The sequence below is a fragment of the Asterias rubens genome, chromosome 8 (genome assembly GCF_902459465.1).
Source record: "Asterias rubens chromosome 8, eAstRub1.3, whole genome shotgun sequence".
Classification (NCBI taxonomy): Eukaryota; Metazoa; Echinodermata; class Asteroidea; order Forcipulatida; family Asteriidae; genus Asterias; species Asterias rubens.
In genome coordinates, this window is record NC_047069.1 from 594496 (window position 1) to 612072 (window position 17577).

A 17577-nucleotide genomic window follows, 5' to 3' on the forward strand; every position below is an offset into this window, starting at 1 on the left:
GCTGTCTTATTCTTATCAACTTTTAATATGGGCACATCTCAAAACTTGTCCAGCTTTTACTTTCATAACTCTTGGATTTATGTGGAAATTATGACACAAAATGTCAACTTTCCCATTATGACCAGTGCAGTATCTTGCCTGCCAGAATACCCAAAGAATGTGCAAGGTCACACTTATTGTAAACAAAGTTCACATGGTCTATATGCAGCCCACCAAACCAAGACCACCAGGGCGAACACCTTCTATTTTTGTATATTGCACACATGTACCTCTGAGCCATGGAGAGTTTCTGATGCGACTTTGAGGCCATGTACTGGACACAGCGTGGTTTGAGGTCTGTACCCAGTTTGACGTACGCCCCCTTGTTGCTTCCCATCTCATAGTAGTTGGATGCAGAGAAGACTGTCAGCACCTGAGCGTGGCGAGAACAAATCAAGCAGAAACAAATGGTTAGCAGTGTTCCATTGATGATTACTCTGAATTGTTTCAGAATCACCAACATGAAACTGATGATTGCCAAGAAACATAAAAACTTGGTTTTGCTACAAATAAAAAAAATCAGAAAAAAATATCCTCGCGGTCTCTCCTAAAAATCCCTTCATAAATACCTCAGACAGTTTCGCTATTCCTATTGGTGGAGAGCGCATCACGTGGGTGTGTATAAACCTTTGGTTATGACCGGTAAAAAGTGTTATTCCATGGGTGTGACAGGCGACCTTGCACCTGTTTTTATAAGACAGTTTCTTCATTCCTATTGGTCGAGAGCAACGGCTGAAACAGTCGTGCCACATCACGCGATACGCGCACAGCATTCCCTTAAAAGGAGTTGTTACCCCGAGGGCGGCAGAGGGCTTTACCATTTCATAGCTGGAGGGGTGTTGTGTTGAAAGAAATCATTTAACAATTATAATTTTTGCATTTATTTTACTTTTTGACCAAAAAGTGATGATGTTTTTGACCGAAAAGGTATTTATGAATGGGAATCAAAGTGTGTTGAATCGGTTTTCAACTAGTGGTTTAAACTCGCCGAGGCCTGGTTCCTTATAATTTACCTTGATTTTGTCTCGGTAAAATTATCAAGAACCAGGCCTCGTTGGGATTTAACCACTAGTTGAAAACCTCTTCACCACACATTGATTCCCTTAATTATTTGTCAACCAGTTCTCCTGATCCTCTTTGCAATCGTCAACAACCCCTGTCAACCTGACAAAACTACGAACATAATACCCAGACATAGACCCTACCCATAAAACTTGTAAAACTTAATTTATAGTTTTGTTAATCTCAAATCAACAGTGTTGAAGTGTCACAAAATTGGACAGCACCATCGTTTTTTCAATTAATTATCGTAATATAATTTTTCTGTAGAGGTTTCACCCTCATTAGTCGTCAAGTTTTTAAGAAAAATAGTGAAAATCACAGAGCAATGTTTCAGGAGGGTCGTGTAACGTTGTACATGCTAAAATAATGTTCATGTTATTTTTGTGAAATTGTTTTTCTCATTTCTCAAACAGTACAGCACCTCGATAAGCGAGTAATATTTTATAAAAGGGAAGGTACACGTTTGGTAATTATTCAAAACAAATATTAACTTAAAAACTGACTTGGTAATGAGCATTGGAGAGCTGTGGATAGTATAAAACATTGTGGGGAACGGTTCCCTCTGAAGTAACGTAGTTTTTGAGAAAAAGGTAATTTCTCACTAGCTAGAAGTCTTTTATTCTTATCTGAAAGCACACAAATTCTTCCATCAAGGGTGTTTTTTCTTTCATCATTTTCTTGCAACTTCGATGACCAATTGAGCCCAAATTTTCACAGGCTTGCTATTTTATGGTTACGATGGATACACCAAGTGAGAAGACTGGTCTTTGACAATTACCAAACGTGTACATCCCCTTTAAGGGAAGCCTTCTACCGATATTATCTTTAAAGGCACTGGACACTATTGGTAGTATACTCAAAATAATTGTTCGCATAAAAACTGGTTTGGTAACGTGCAATGGAGAGCTGTTGATGGTATAAAACACTGTGAGAAACGGCTCCCTCTGAAGTAATGTAGTTTTTGAGAAAGAAGTAATTTCTAACTAAAATATTTGAATTGAATTCGAGACCTCAGCCAAGACATCTGGAAAGCACACAACTTGTGCAACAAGGGTGTTTTTACTTCCATTATTCTCTCGCAACTTCGGCGACCAATTGAGTTCAAATTTTTGCAGGTTTGTTATTTTATGCATATGTGGAGATACACCAAGTGAGAAGACTGGTCTTTGTCAATTACCAATAGTGTCCAGTGTCTTTAATGATCGGATGTGAAGTCGCATGGATGTGAAATTACAGTGAATGACCTTAAGGAGCCAACGAATTATTACTCAATGAATAACCTACCAGTCCATCATGTGTGTACTCATAGCCCTCTGGCTTGCACTCATGCGACCGAATCAGCAAATCTAAGTTGTGTTTCTTCAAGACCTTCCGGCTGACGTCCGGTCCAAAGTAGCTCCCGCCTCCACGGAACAAGTTGGGCGTGCAGCCGTCGACTATCTTAGGGTCACTCCATAAAACGTCTAGAATCTGACGCCATTCCGAGAAGTTGACCTTGTCTGAGAGGTCATCTTCGTCTCCAGTGATTTCTTCCGCTCCTTCTTTGAGGGGCGGTTTGAGAACCGACTTGTACTGCAAGGAAAAGAAAAAAGCCCATGAAGATAACAAATTATTGTTAATATTTCATTTTATCACATCTTGCAAAAGATCACATTTTCCTTTGTGCCAGTAACTCCTCGCATGCACTGCAGTTTGTTGCCTGTAAACGTTACCCTGCGTGACATTGGCCCTCGGATCTAGAAGGTCTTTATTTTAATCCTACTCTTTTATTGGACATTTTCGCTTTTTCAAGTTTCTCATCTGCCAAACTACAGTGTCATTGCTTTTTAAGGGTTGATTCTTTGACTTTGCTGTTCCAGAGCTGCCGACATTTGCATCTTGCAATCAAAGAAATGTTGTTCAACAATCAAAGTGATATTTAGATTTACATTCAACATAATAGGGACAAAGTTTCCATAATAATGGAGATTTTCAAATTCGTCCATTAAAACCTGGAAAGATAGGTTTATTTTCAGGGAACTTTCTGAAGAATCAGGAAGTTATCTGCGCTTACAATCACGATTCCCCGCTTACGTGCAAGCGCCAAATTTCTGCGTAGAATGCCTGGTAACGGGGAGTACGCACGCGCAGAAGCCGAAATTCGCCGCTAACCTGTGAAATACGCTTGCTGTAAGCACAGAATTCCCTGCTTCCGTAAGCGCCGATTCTGTGCTTACGGAAAGCAGAGCCATGAAATTGGGCCCTGCTCTGCTGTTGAAGAGATGCAGTCACAGCACAAGACAACATTGGTCCAATTGTATGGCTCTGCTTACTGCCAAATTCTGCGCTTACGATCACCATTCTCCGCTTATGTGCAAATGCCAAATTTCTGCGATAGCTGTATAAACGAAGAATGCCCAGTAATGTGGAGTACGCATGCACACAAGCGAAAATTCCCCGCTAGCCTGTGAAATACGCTTGACATAAGCGCAGAATTCCCTGCTTTTGCATGCACCAACTTTGCTTACAGTAGACAGAGCCATGAAATGGGGGACTTTTGGGACACTTGGTGGCAGCAGACTTACCAGGTAAAATCCATTTTTCTCGGCAATGTGTGCATGCTCAGAACTACATAAACAATTAGAATTACCTGGTAAGTCTGCTGCCACCTAGCGCTCAAAAGTCTCCAATTGGGCTCAGGTAGGAACTGAAAGCTCAAATCACATGCAAGGCTCCAATCTTGGAAGGATATGAACGGGCACAAGCCAAAATTTACTGCTAACTTGTGAAATACGCTTGCTGTAAGCACAGAATTCCCTGCTTCCTTAAGCGCTGATTCTTTGCTTATGGATAACAGATACATGAAATTGGGCCCAGGTAGGTCTTTATACACCTCCATCTACTGATCAAATATAATAATAATAATAACCGTATTTATAATGCGCCTTTTGCCAAAGGATACAAAGCGCCAGGTAAATATTCACCGTAATGACATACAAACTCCACAGATGTAAGTTCTGTGAACCGACCCTGCGTACTTTTTACTGGTGTCTTTTTTCCCCACATGCTTTATGCCTCATTTGCGACATCTTAAATAACCATGTGGACTCAGTATGCAGTCCGGCCTGTGGTTGCTACGTGATAAATCACACTGGTTGCCGAAAAAGCGAGCGAGTTTGCTAGGTATTGGTGCATCAATGTCTATGTAATGGCTATGATGCTCTGCCAGAATGCTTTCACATGAATAAAACAAGACCAGGTATCTCTAAAAACGACAAGGGTACTGAATAATTCATGAAAGTATCTTCAATGCATAAAAGCAATCGGTCCAGTAGGTAATGAACTGTAGCATGGACTTGCTGTAAAGCAAATAATGCTGTACAATAACTTCGTTTGTCATCAGTTATTTTGAAGAAACTTCAAATTATTGCCCAAACCTTTTTTTGGCCAGCTCTGCATGGCCTAATTTTGCAGGGCCACTTCAGCAGAAACGGTTGCGTAAATATTTCCTGGTCTGGAAGAGTTAGCAGGATACCAGTGACAGACTGTTCATGATAGTGTGTACTTTGAATGGTAGCATTAATTTTGGTAAACACAGTTTCGCTGGGCAGTGTTAATTATTGTGCTTAAGCAGCTCCAAGATATTTTGCCCAAGTAAACTTTCGCACAAGTAAAACACGCGAGTGTAATCAATCCCTGATGTTACATAAACTGTGCACTCCCTGTGTATCAAATTTCAAGCTAATTGACAACGAGAGGATTGGAATGAATGTACTCTTCCAATAACCAGTGATGTACCATCCCTTTATGATGTTTCTTGACAACGAGAGGATTGGAATGAATGTACTCTTCCAATAACCAATGATGCACCATCCCTTTATGATATGTTTCTTGAATACTAGAGGATTGGAAAGAACGTACTCTTCCAATAACCAATGATGTACCATCCCTTTATGATATGTTTCTTGACAACTAGAGGATTGGAATGAATGTACTCTTCCAATAACCAATGATGTACCATCCCTTTATGTATGTTTCTTGTAAACTAGAGGATTAGAATGAATGTACTCTTCCACAAACCAATGATGAACCATCCCTTTATGATATGTTTCTTGTAAACTAGAGGATTGGAATGAAGTACTCTTCCAATAACCAATGATGTACCATCCCTTTATGATGTGTTTCTTGATAACTAGAGGATTGGAATGAATGTACTCTTCCAATAACCAATGATGTACCATCCCTTTATGATGTGTTTCTTGATAACTAGAGGATTGGAATGAATGTACTCTTCCAATAACCAATGATGTACCATCCCTTTATGATATTTTTCTTTAATACTAGAGGATTGGAAAGAACGTACTCTTCCAATAACCAATGATGCATCATCCCTTTATGATGTGTTTCTTGATAACTAGAGGATTGGAATGAATGTACTCTTCCAATAACCAATGATGTACCATCCTTTTATGATGTTTCTTTAATACTAGAGGGTTGGAATGGTGTACTCTTCCAATAACCAATGATGCATCATCCCTTTATGATGTGTTTCTTGATAACTAAAGGATTGGAATGAATGTACTCTTCCAATAACCAATGATATATCACACCATTAACAAAGTGCAGAGTCTGTTTCATGGATACCATTTATGGGTGTCTAGGCAGTGGGTGGTGGAAGGAGGGGGGGGGGGTATACCTTATGTCTCTCAATGTTGTCTAGGCACGTTAGGTCCGTCTTGTCTGAAATGCCACCGTGGGTAACCAGTATTTTGCCATCAATGATGGTTGCTAGGGGCAACCAGGAGAAGATGTCTTTAAAGAGTGGGATGAGCCACTGCGCTTCTTGCTTGCAATTGGGCTGTGGGGAGAAAATCAAGAAATCATCACATCAATCAATCAGAGGGAGCCGTTTCTAACAATGTTTTATACTATCAACAGCTCTCCATTGCTCGTTACCAAGTTAGTTTTTATGCTAACAATTACTTTGAGTAATTAACAATAGTGTCCAGTACCTTTAAGTAACAAACCAAAATAAGTTTCTTTTTTACCAATGCCATGCAGAATCCCTGAAATACTTTTAATATGCTATTTTTTGCCTTGGATCGGTCGAGTTGGTCTTTGAAAAGCGTTTGTAACCGTTTGTTACGTTTCTTATGAACTGCATATGGTTAGAAAGATGATTTGAAAGTAGAATACAATGATCCACACAAATTTGCCTCGAAATTGCGTGGTTTTCCTTTTACTTTGCAAACTATGGGAGTCAAAAATTTGACTCTCATAAATGGCAGCTGTGTTTGTCAAAGAGGTAAAAGGAAAACCACGCAATTTCGAGCAATACTTGGGTGGATCATTATATTCTACTTTTAAAATATCTTTCTAATCATATGCATTTTATTACAAACGGTTACAAACGCTTTTCAAAGACCAACTCGACCGATCTAAGGCAACGTGTTCCTTTAAAGCGCTTAAACACAGTGTTTCTGCACTACGTTTGGATTATGGGGTAACTTATTACTCCCAAGCAGGGCTAGCTGAGGCGAAAATTATTTTGTGACTTGTTTTACTCATTTCTCAAAAACTACCATGTACATGTGTATAGCACCTCAGTAAGTAATATTTTCAGGGAAGCTTTCTACTATCATTATCTTCAAACCGTGTAAGTTTAGTGTAAATCTGTGGACATTTTGAGAAAGTACCCGAATCCTTTAAGGAATGAAAAGGCCCAGTGAAACAACTACCATGGAGAGATTTCTTACTGTGACCTTTACCATCTTGAAAATTGTTATAATTATGTTCTTGAAAAAAAATATTTTCTTGAAAAGATATTTTCCCAGAGACACAACCTTGACTTCTTTAAACAGAAAAGGTCACTCAATAGGGTCAAGCACCTGTCTATTTTGTTATTTTACTGGTTTTAATATTAAACAAGTTGAATACGTTCCCAAAGGGAGAATGTGTTAGACTTGCCTTTCCATATTTCATTTGGACTTCCCTGTTGAAACCATATCTGTATCAGAGAAGAATGAAAAATATTCAAAACTTTTAAAGGCAGTGGACACTATTGGTAATTACTCAAAATAATTATTAGCATAAAACCTTACTTGGTAACGAGTAATGGGGAGAGGTTGATAGTATAAAAACATTGTGAGAAACGGCTCGCTCTGAACTTCCATAGTTTTCGAGAAAGAAGTAATTTTCCATGAATTTGAGTTCGAGACCTCAGGTTTAGAGTTTGATGTCTCGAAATCAACCATCTAAACGCACACAACTTCGTGTGACAAGGGTGTTTTTGTTTCTTTCATTATTATGTCGCAAGTTCGATGACCGATTGAGCTCAAATTTTCAAAGGTTCGTTATTTTATGCATATGTTGAGATACACCAAGTGAGAAGACTGGTCTTTGACACTAATAAATGAAGAGCACCAAGTCATTATGTTGTACACCCCATGGGAGCATACAAAAGGGTGCACCCGAGGTTGGGGGCGGGGCTTCGACACCACCCATTACATTTCTTTCAGCAATAATTTGTAAGACTTACTTGAGGGCAGCGATAATTCCTAAGACTTGAGGGCCTCAAAATTTCCTAAGACTTAAGGACAGCATAATTTACTGAAACTTTGAGGTTAAGCATTAATCCCTAAGAATTTGTGTGCAACAATAATTCCTCAGCAATAGTTCTTAAGGCTTGAGGGCAGCAATAATTCCTAAGGCTTGAGGGCAGCAATAGTTCTTAAGGCTTGAGGGCAGCAATAGTTCCTAAGGCTTGAGGGCAGCAATAGTTCCTAAGACTTGAGGGCAGCAATAATTCCTAAGACTTGGGGGCAGCAATAATTCCTAAAACTTGAGGGCAGCACAATTACTTTTTTTTTGGGGGGGGGGGGGCTGGGGATGGGGGTGCAAGCTTGAGCTAAACAAGGCTTTATAAGCAACTCTTACTTTTGGTAAGGGGCAACATGAAAAAAATGTTTAAGATAAAAAATAAGTTTGCCTTTAAGGTTTCGACTATCATCATAGATTAAAGGTCACAGCAATACATGTAAGGACGATTCTTGAATGATACGGTGTAGAAAGGAAGAAACCTTTTAAAAGATCAACTTGCCCACAGACGCAGACAGCCGCAGCTCCCTTGGTATTTGAGTAATGGGCCATATTTTTGACCGCGTGAGGGCGCTCTCAATCACTTCCGGGGGTATATTCATTCATATCCAAAACAGTTTTTAAAGATTGGAACACATTATAACCACAGACATCTAATCCATCACAGACAATAAGACTTTTAAAGGAGCCGTTATAATCCACCTCTAAAGCAAATTGAAACTACGGCGCAACAAAAGTGACAGAACGCCTATTAATTTGTGCAGGGCGAATCGCGTGTACCCCCGGAAGTGATCAAAATACTATTTATAGCGCCCTCGCGCGGTCAAAAATAAGGGGCATTGCATCATCATTACCCAAATCGCCGCAGCTCCCTTGGCATTTGAGTAATTGCATCATCATTACCCAAATCGCTGCAGCTCCCTTGGCGTTTGAGTAATTGCATCATCATTACCCAAATCGCCGCAGCTCCCTTGCCATTTGAGTAATTGCATCATCATTACCCAAATCGCTGCAGCTCCCTTGGCGTTTGAGTAACTGCATCATCATTACCCAAATCGCCGCAGCTCCCTTGCCATTTGAGTAATTGCATCATCATTACCCAAATCGCTGCAGCTCCCTTGGCGTTTGAGTAATTGCATCATCATTACCCAAATCGCTGCAGCTCCCTTGGCGTTTGAGTAATTGCATCATCATTACCCAAATCGCCGCAGCTCCCTTGGCGTTTGAGTAATTGCATCATCATTACCCAAATCGCCGCAGCTCCCTTGGCGTTTGAGTAACTGCATCATCATTACCCAAATCGCCGCAGCTCCCTTGCCATTTGAGTAATTGCATCATCATTACCCAAATCGCTGCAGCTCCCTTGGCGTTTGAGTAACTGCATCATCATTACCCAAATCGCCGCAGCTCCCTTGCCATTTGAGTAATTGCATCATCATTACCCAAATCGCTGCAGCTCCCTTGGCGTTTGAGTAACTGCATCATCATTACCCAAATCGCCGCAGCTCCCTTGGCATTTGAGTAACTGCATCATCATTACCCAAATCGCCGCAGCTCCCTTGGCATTTGAGTAACTGCATCATCATTACCCAAATCGCCGCAGCTCCCTTGGCATTTGAGTAACTGCATCATCATTACCCAAATCGCCGCAGCTCCCTTGGCATTTGAGTAACTGCATCATCATTACCCAAATTGCCGCAGCTCCCTTGGCATTTGAGTAACTGCATCATCATTACCCAAATCGCCGCAGCTCCCTTGGCATTTGAGTAATTGCATCATCATTACCCAAATCGCCGCAGCTCCCTTGGCATTTGAGTAACTGCATCATCATTACCCAAATCGCCGCAGCTCCCATGGCATTTGAGTAATTGCATCATCATTACCCAAATCGCCGCAGCTCCCTTGGCATTTGAGTAACTGCATCATCATTACCCAAATCGCCGCAGCTCCCTTGGCATTTGAGTAATTGCATCATCATTAACCAAATCGCTGCAGCTCCCTTGGCATTTGAGTAATTGCATCATCATTACCCAAATCGCCGCAGCTCCCATGGCATTTGAGTAATTGCATCATCATTACCCAAATCGCCGCAGCTCCCATGGCATTTGAGTAACTGCATCATCATTACCCAAATCGCCGCAGCTCCCATGGCATTTGAGTAATTGCATCATCATTACCCAAATCGCCGCAGCTCCCATGGCATTTGAGTAATTGCATCATCATTACCCAAATCGCCGCAGCTCCCTTGCCATTTGAGTAATTGCATCATCATTACCCAAATCGCCGCAGCTCCCATGGCATTTGAGTAATTGCATCATCATTACCCAAATCGCCGCAGCTCCCTTGGCATTTGAGTAACTGCATCATCATTACCCAAATCGTCGCAGCTCCCTTGGTATTTGAGTAACTGCATCATCATTACCCAAATCGCCGCAGCTCCCTTGGTATTTGAGTAACTGCATCATCATTACCCAAATCGCCGCAGCTCCCTTGGCGTTTGAGTAACTGCATCATCATTACCCAAATCGGTCCTTAACCAAAGTCTGTCCATTGATCACAATTGTTGTTGTGTCAGTGCTTAAAACGTTGTTTCTCCTAAGATATCACTTTTTCGTTCATTTCATTTCATTTATTGATACTGAATGTGAAGTCCTAGATAATGATGTATAGGATAATGCCCGAGGTGCGAGCCATTCGTGGGTACCCACGAATGGCTCGTTCACCGAGGGCGTCATGCTATTGTTAAATTGCTCCATTATTTTGCACGAATGGCGCGATAGGTACATCTATTCACCCATTGTGCATCAGAAAAGTGTCAGGGAATAAAGTAAATGACGCCTTGGACCATATTATTTTGTTTTTAACACAGGTTAATAGAGCTATGCATGTATTGTAACATGATCGTTAAGACTCTCCAAAGAAGTGAACAGCTACATTATTAAATTATTATTTAGCTAAGATGTTGAAAAATTGTAGAACTACAAAGCTTTGTCCGAAATATCTGAAACTACCGGCTGGTGTACGTAAGGTCACTTCTTTTAACCAGTACTTTTTAAAAGTAATTCAAATTAATGTTTATCTCATTTATCATACACAAAAATGGTAAGTGAGTTAACCCCCCTCAAAACTTAGTTTGCATAGTTACTTCTTTCAATACCATTATAAAATAACAAGAATTCAACTGAAATTGTTGATCATAAAGTTAGCTTAAATTTGATTATCAAAAACAAATGTCAGAAATATCTGAAACTACAGGCTTGTATGCGGGTAGGTCACTTCTTTTATCTTCACCTTTTGTTTTTTTGTAGACTGAGCAAGTTGGCTAAACATCATCTACGTCATAGTCACTTTCTATTACTAACTTGTCTAAGTTGACTTTGAGTCAGGAAAACAAAATCAATTATCTGCTGCCGTTTTCGCTCCCGATCTATGATGCCACTATCGAAGGAACGAGCGTATTTCCTAAAAGTTTGTATTCGTCCATGTACCATGTTCATGCACCACCGGTTGTTCACTGAAGCGAACAAGCTTACGTAATACATACAAACAATTGACTTAAAAATTAAACAATATCGCGCCATTCGTGCAAAATAATGGAGCGATTTTAACAGTAGCATGAGGTCCCAGGTGTGGGTTAATCTGGGGGAAAACCCACGCCGTCGGGTAGGAACCAAAAAACCAGTCCACATTGTGCACCTGGTGGGATTCGAACTGGGGTCCCAAAGGTGGGAGATGAGGCACACTACAATGCCAACCTAACCGCATGACAGTACTTACAATATGCAAATTTTCGGAATGTACATGTAGCTCGCTTAAAAGAGACTGGATGTTCTTTTTACTATTTGTCTATTTTTTATATTATGTGTTTTAATCACGAGAGAGCCAAGGCTATTTCTATTGTATACTTTTATATAAATAGCAACTAATCTCATCTTATATAATGTTCACACAATAACAAGTATGTACCTAGAAACAAAATCTTTGCACAGAGAATTTTCATGTGAGATATGGTCGTTTTTCAGGTTTTTTTTATGTCCTTTTTTTTGTGGCGGAGATACAATGTTTCTGCACTAGCGCACCGATACATAGAATGTATACATTTGTTGTTGTTACCCATACACCAATGTGTATGGGTAAGAATTGGTGTATGGGTAAGATAAATGCTCCAGGTTCGAATCCCACCCGAGTGAGATGCCTGTGGAATTTTTTTCACAGAAATTGGGAAAGTACCGAGTATACAGTTCGTAATACATATTGGTGTATGGGTCAAAACAAATTGTATGCAAAAGCTAAATCTATTAGTTACAACTGTTTTTTAAAGACAGTGGACACTATTGATAATTGTCGAAGACCAGTCTTCTCACTTGGTGTATCTTAACATATGCATACAAAACAAACCTGTGAAAATTTGAACTCAATTGGTCGTCAAAGTTACGAGATAATAATGGGGAAAAAAATCACCCTTGTCACACGAAGTTGTGTGCTTTCAGATGCTTGATTTCAAGACCTCCAAATCCAATTCTGAGGTCTCGCGGAAAATTGTTTCTTTTCTCGAAAACTGTTACTTCAGATGGAGCCGTTTCTCACAATGTTTTATACTATCAACAGCTCTCCATTGCTCGTTACCAAGTAAGTTTTTATGCTACCAAAAGTGTCTAATGACTTTACGGCTTTAATCGTTGTACTCAGGCTGGGTTCATAGCGCCATGTCACACGGGGTGAATTTGTACGGCAATTTGGAGGCAACCATTCACACGTTATTCAAAAGCGATTGAGAAGCCAATTTAGACGTCACACGGCTTATTTCGCAGCGAATATTTTCGCAGGAGTTGAAGACAGTTTATCTGTTGCAAGTCATTTGTTTGGGACGTCAAAATCTATTTACATAAGCCTTTGGACACTTTCGGTAAACAGTGTTGTCCAAAGGCCAACACTTCATGTATCACAACTTATATATAAAATAACAAACCTGTGAAAATTTAGGCTCAATCGGTCATCGGAGTCGGGAGAAAATAAGGGGAAAACCCACCCTTGTTTCCGCAAGTTTCGCCGTGTCATGACATGTGTTTACAATTTGTTCGTAATTCTCGTTATCAAGAATTGATTTAATGTTTTCTCAAAAAGTATAACATTTCATGGAATAATATTTCAAGAGAAGCCTTTCACCACTACCTTCTGTAAACCCTGTAAGTTATTTGTAAGTCTGTATACACTTTTATTTTATTTTTTTTGTTCCGAAAGTGTCCAATGGCTGTAAGTGTGAATCAGGTTTAATGTTTCTCGATTCAATTGGGAGGAGTAAAATTGGTATTTTTTCCCATAACCACATTACTTTGAAGTGAAATTATTATCAAGATGCTCTAAACTATCGAAGTTAGTGATTCAAGAAAAATGAGGGGAACCCACCTCAGATTCATAATGTGGTCTTCATGGTTCCCTCTATTCAAGTAGACCTCATTAGGGTAGACAAGTAAGAAGGCAAAGAGTAAGACCGCAATTTCTACAGAGTGTGGCCCCCTGTCAACAAAGTCACCATTGAAGATGTACGGGTTTTCCTTTGATGGTAGACCGTTCTGAAACAGGAGAAGAAAAAGAGAGAAAAATTATCTAATTACACTTCATTAGACGCAAGGCTACGACGGAATTATTTTGAGCCATTTCCTGTTCAGAATTCCGTGACTAATTATCTCTTATTTTTCTAGAATTAAGAACTATTTCTAAGAATAAGCCAGAAAATGAGTCATTATATGTTTAGACGAATCAAAAACAGCGTGATTAGACTTTGGTTAAAAAGGAAATATGGAAATTGAAAGCTTGTTTATGGAAAGGTGGACCATTTCATCTTCATTAATTCCTAATACAATGTTAGTTATTTAAGTATGAGGCTGCACATTACAAAATTATTTTTCAGTTAAAATCATCACTGACGTCAGTGTTGACACATTGTGTACAAACCACTTTTTAAAGGCAGTGTTGGTTAATTACTCAAAATAATTATTAGCATAAAACCTTTCTTGATTACGAGCAATGGGGAGAGGTTGATGGTATAAAACACTGTGAGAAACGGCTCCCTCTGAAGTGCCATAGTTTTCGAGAAAGAAGTAATTTTCCATGAATTTGATTTCAAGACCTCAGATTTAGAACTTGAGGTCTCGAAATCAACCAACTAAACGCACACAACTTCGTGTGACACGAGTTATTTTTCTTTCATTATTATCTCGCAACTTTGATGACCGATTGAGCTCAAATTTTCACAGGTTTGTTATTTTATGCATATGTTGAGATACACTAACTGTGAAGGCTAGTCTTTGACAATTACCAATAGTGTCCACTGCCTTTAAGTTAAGACAACCAAAAACCATTCCCCTTAAAGTAATATGGTTTAGATAGTTTTTCAACTGTGAACATGGTGAAGGCTTGTCTTTGACAAATACCAATAGTGTCCACTGCCTTTAAGAATAGTTTTCAGTTGTTTACATGTTTAAACATTATATGGAATGACTGTCTTTAATAGGAAAACACAAATTGAGAAACATTACTGATAGCATCGCTTCTCAGAATAAAATTTTGCAGCGTAAAAACTATTTTTTTTTTTTTTTTTTTTACAGAGCCACGTTACTTGAAACTCAAAAGCTACTATCGAAAGCTGCTGTAGGTTTCTAACCAAAAGTTTTTCACAGCATTAATTTTAAGAGTGATTACCAAAGGAACATCTTCCCTTATGCATGTAAGTCCACAGATTTACCTCAAACTTACACCATTTGAAGATGGTAGAAAGCTACCCTTAAAATATTACTTGCTAAGGTGCTGCATAGTAAAACTATGTCACGAAAATTAGTTTTACTAATAATTTTTGTGACTTGTTTTACTTGTTTCTCAAAAACTACAACACCTCAGCGAGTAATGTTTTAAAGACATTGGACACTATTGGTAATTGTCAAAGACTAGTCTTCACAGTTGGTGTATCTCAACATATACACTGTACATAAAATAACAAACCTGTGGAAATTTGAGCTCAATTGGTCGTCGAAGTTGCAAGATATTAATGGCGGAAAAACACCCTTGTCGCACCATGGTCACATGAAGTTGTGTGCTTTAAGATGCTTGATTTCGAGACCTCAATTTCTAAATCTGAGATCTCAAAATCAAATTCGTGGAAAATTACTTCTTTCTCGAAAACTCTGTCACTTCAGAGGGAGCCGTTTCTCACAATGTTTGATAATATCAACCTCTCCCCATTACTCGTTACCATGTAAGGTGTTAAGGAAAGCTTTCTACCATCATTATTTTCAAACTGTGTAATTTATCGCAAATCTGTGGACATTGTGTTGTTTCGTGTCCTACAAAAAGCACCCAAACCCTTTCAGAATGATTACCAAAGGTGTAACTTCCCATTAAAGTGGAATCATTTCAATAAAAACCGTCTTATCAATACTCAAAACTAAAACTCGTCTCTTTCTTTGGCAACCGCGGCTATTGAGTTGTTCTTTTTTGCGTACTCCTCTAGATACCGAATAATTCATTGTTAATTCGTCAAGCGTTGAAATCAAATAGTAAATTAGATAGACGTCAGCCAGCACAAAGCCTTTGTATAAAATTGCTGCTTTTGTCTATTTATAAAACGCACAGTGTTGGTAAAAAAAAATAACAGTTGCCATGGCAATATATACATAATTTATAAACACTCCACTGGCAACACTCCACTGGCATTTCAGTGGGTTAATGTACAAAGGATGACTGGAAATGACCGGAGATTATTATCTTTGTGCATTGAAAATTGTGATTTTGATTGAATTTTCTTTTTAATGTTTACATAGTAATATCAATACCACAATTATTTTGCACATTTTCACCAAAAACATGTAGATTCTGTGTAGATGGTGAGGTATCAATATATATTAGGTTTGTGGTAACACCATGTATGTATCTACTTGCCAGGTAGATTTTGTTCTTTAGAGAACTGTCTTGCTTTATATTCTACTTCCGCAGAGTAGATTTTCATAATTTGAGAGACTTCTCAGTTCTGAAAAGAAAACTACTACCTGGGCGGCAGGTAGAAAATCGACTGGAACTACTACATGTGTACTTTAGCTTTTATTACTAACTTCACTACCACAGAGTGAGTTCTTAATATACCCATATTGACTGGCATTGAGGTAACTAGTGTACGTCTATTCCCCCGAGGGATTTTAATAACCAGAAGAGCGACCTATTTCCCGAGGCCGAAAGCCCCGAGGCCGAAAGCCGAGGGAAATAGGTTGCTATTCTGGTCACTCACAGGCCCGAGGGGGAATAGACGTACACTAGTTACAGAACTATGCCAGTCAATATGTGTTTTATAACACAGCTCGGTCTTAAATGTCAAATAAGAACAGAAATCTGGAAACGAAAGGAAGTTTTGTGGTTGTTGTTCACAGTTCAAGTCAAGAGAGGGCGCTGCAACCGGGCACTATTTTCAAAGACTTGTTCCCGCTTGGGGACTAATTCCCGCAAAACACGCGCGCGTGATCACTAGACTATATTAGTTCATCCCTCGTGACCGTGTTTTAGCCAACAAGAATACAGAACACGCAAGAGGTGTGTTATGATAACATCTATCTTCTTTGCTGTGTAGATTATTTTTGAGAACTTGTCTTGCTATTTATTCTACTGCCACGGAATAGATTTCAGAACTAAGGAGACTACTTAGTTCTAAAAAGAACTGCCCTGCTTAGTAAGCGAGTGGGGAGGTAAGAAATTGGCCAGGGCTACTACATGTACTTCTGCTTAGTGGAGCGAGGGGACTAACTATTAACTTAAACCGTTATTTATCGTTTCGACTAGTCCGTTCAATGTCATTGTCTATACCACCGCTGTTCTCTACATCGAGTGCCTAATAGTATTGCGCATGCGCGAGATTTTCAGAAAGTTCAACATGAGATGAATTATTCATAGCAGTGACCCCATTGCTGTTTTGTGCATGTTTCTATGACTTTAAACTGAGACCGAATGACGTCAACGATGAGTTTTGTTGGCGTTTGTGAGTAAAATTGAATTTCCCTGATATTAAAACAATGGTTGTTGTAGAAGAAAATTATTATTCTATCAAATTATTCCGTTTATATACAAGTAGCAGCAAACCCTCTGGATTAATCAAAATCAGTGGGATCCCCCCGACGTTTCTCTGACGCGGCCCACATGTTTCACATACAGACTAAACAAACGCATACAATGCACAATGTTCATTACAATTTGCACACCCCACAAAAAGCGACAATTGCCCAATGGCTGTGTACATTACTCTTGATAAAAATGCTTCACCAGAGCGTCGTCATGTGTTACAAAAATAAACACGGAATTGTTTTCAAAGGGTTTGCTTTCTCAATTTTGAGTGGAAAACATTAGTTGTTATATATTTATTATGTGTGAGGTCTATTTCTCAACAAGAAAATTCACATTACGTAGATTTTGAAGGATCAATTCGACTCAAAATCCGACCATCGCAACTTACTTCATTGCATATTCATGTTTAGTTTTCCATCTTGGCTTTTAATTGGTCGAAAATCGCGATGACCCCGAATCGTTTTCAACGGTTGAAAGGCTATGTTTTGTTTACAATTTTTACACAAGAGGGCGCTCGTCAACAATTTCGTACATGCGCAAAACTAACTGTCAGCGAGTAAGCAGCGGTGATACATGTGCAAGAGCTCATTACAACAATAAGATGCAGTTTTGGTAAGTCATCACAATGGAATAAAATAGCAGATTAAAAACAACGCTTGCTTCACAAACAAATAAAACAAAATTCGCCACAAGTCACAAAAATAGTTTTCGTCTCAATTAGACAAAAATTATTTCAGTATGTAAAAACATATTTTGGTGATTTTGTTTTACTTATTTCTCAAAAACTACAGCACCTCA

The 17577-nt window shown here is 39.1% G+C and overlaps 1 protein-coding gene across 1 annotated transcript in view; it reads right to left on the reverse strand.

Annotated features, from left to right (window-relative positions):
- Positions 1-17577, reverse strand: part of LOC117293829 (serine/threonine-protein phosphatase with EF-hands 2-like) — a 94590-nt gene that overhangs the window by 4080 nt on the left and 72933 nt on the right. Inside the window, exons 8-12 of the mRNA XM_033776285.1 lie at positions 13084-13250; positions 7048-7087; positions 5777-5938; positions 2386-2673; positions 270-412 (exon numbers count right to left, since the gene is read on the reverse strand). Of these exons, the coding sequence (XP_033632176.1) occupies positions 270-412; positions 2386-2673; positions 5777-5938; positions 7048-7087; positions 13084-13250 (800 nt within the window). The remainder of the gene's footprint in view (positions 1-269; positions 413-2385; positions 2674-5776; positions 5939-7047; positions 7088-13083; positions 13251-17577) is intronic.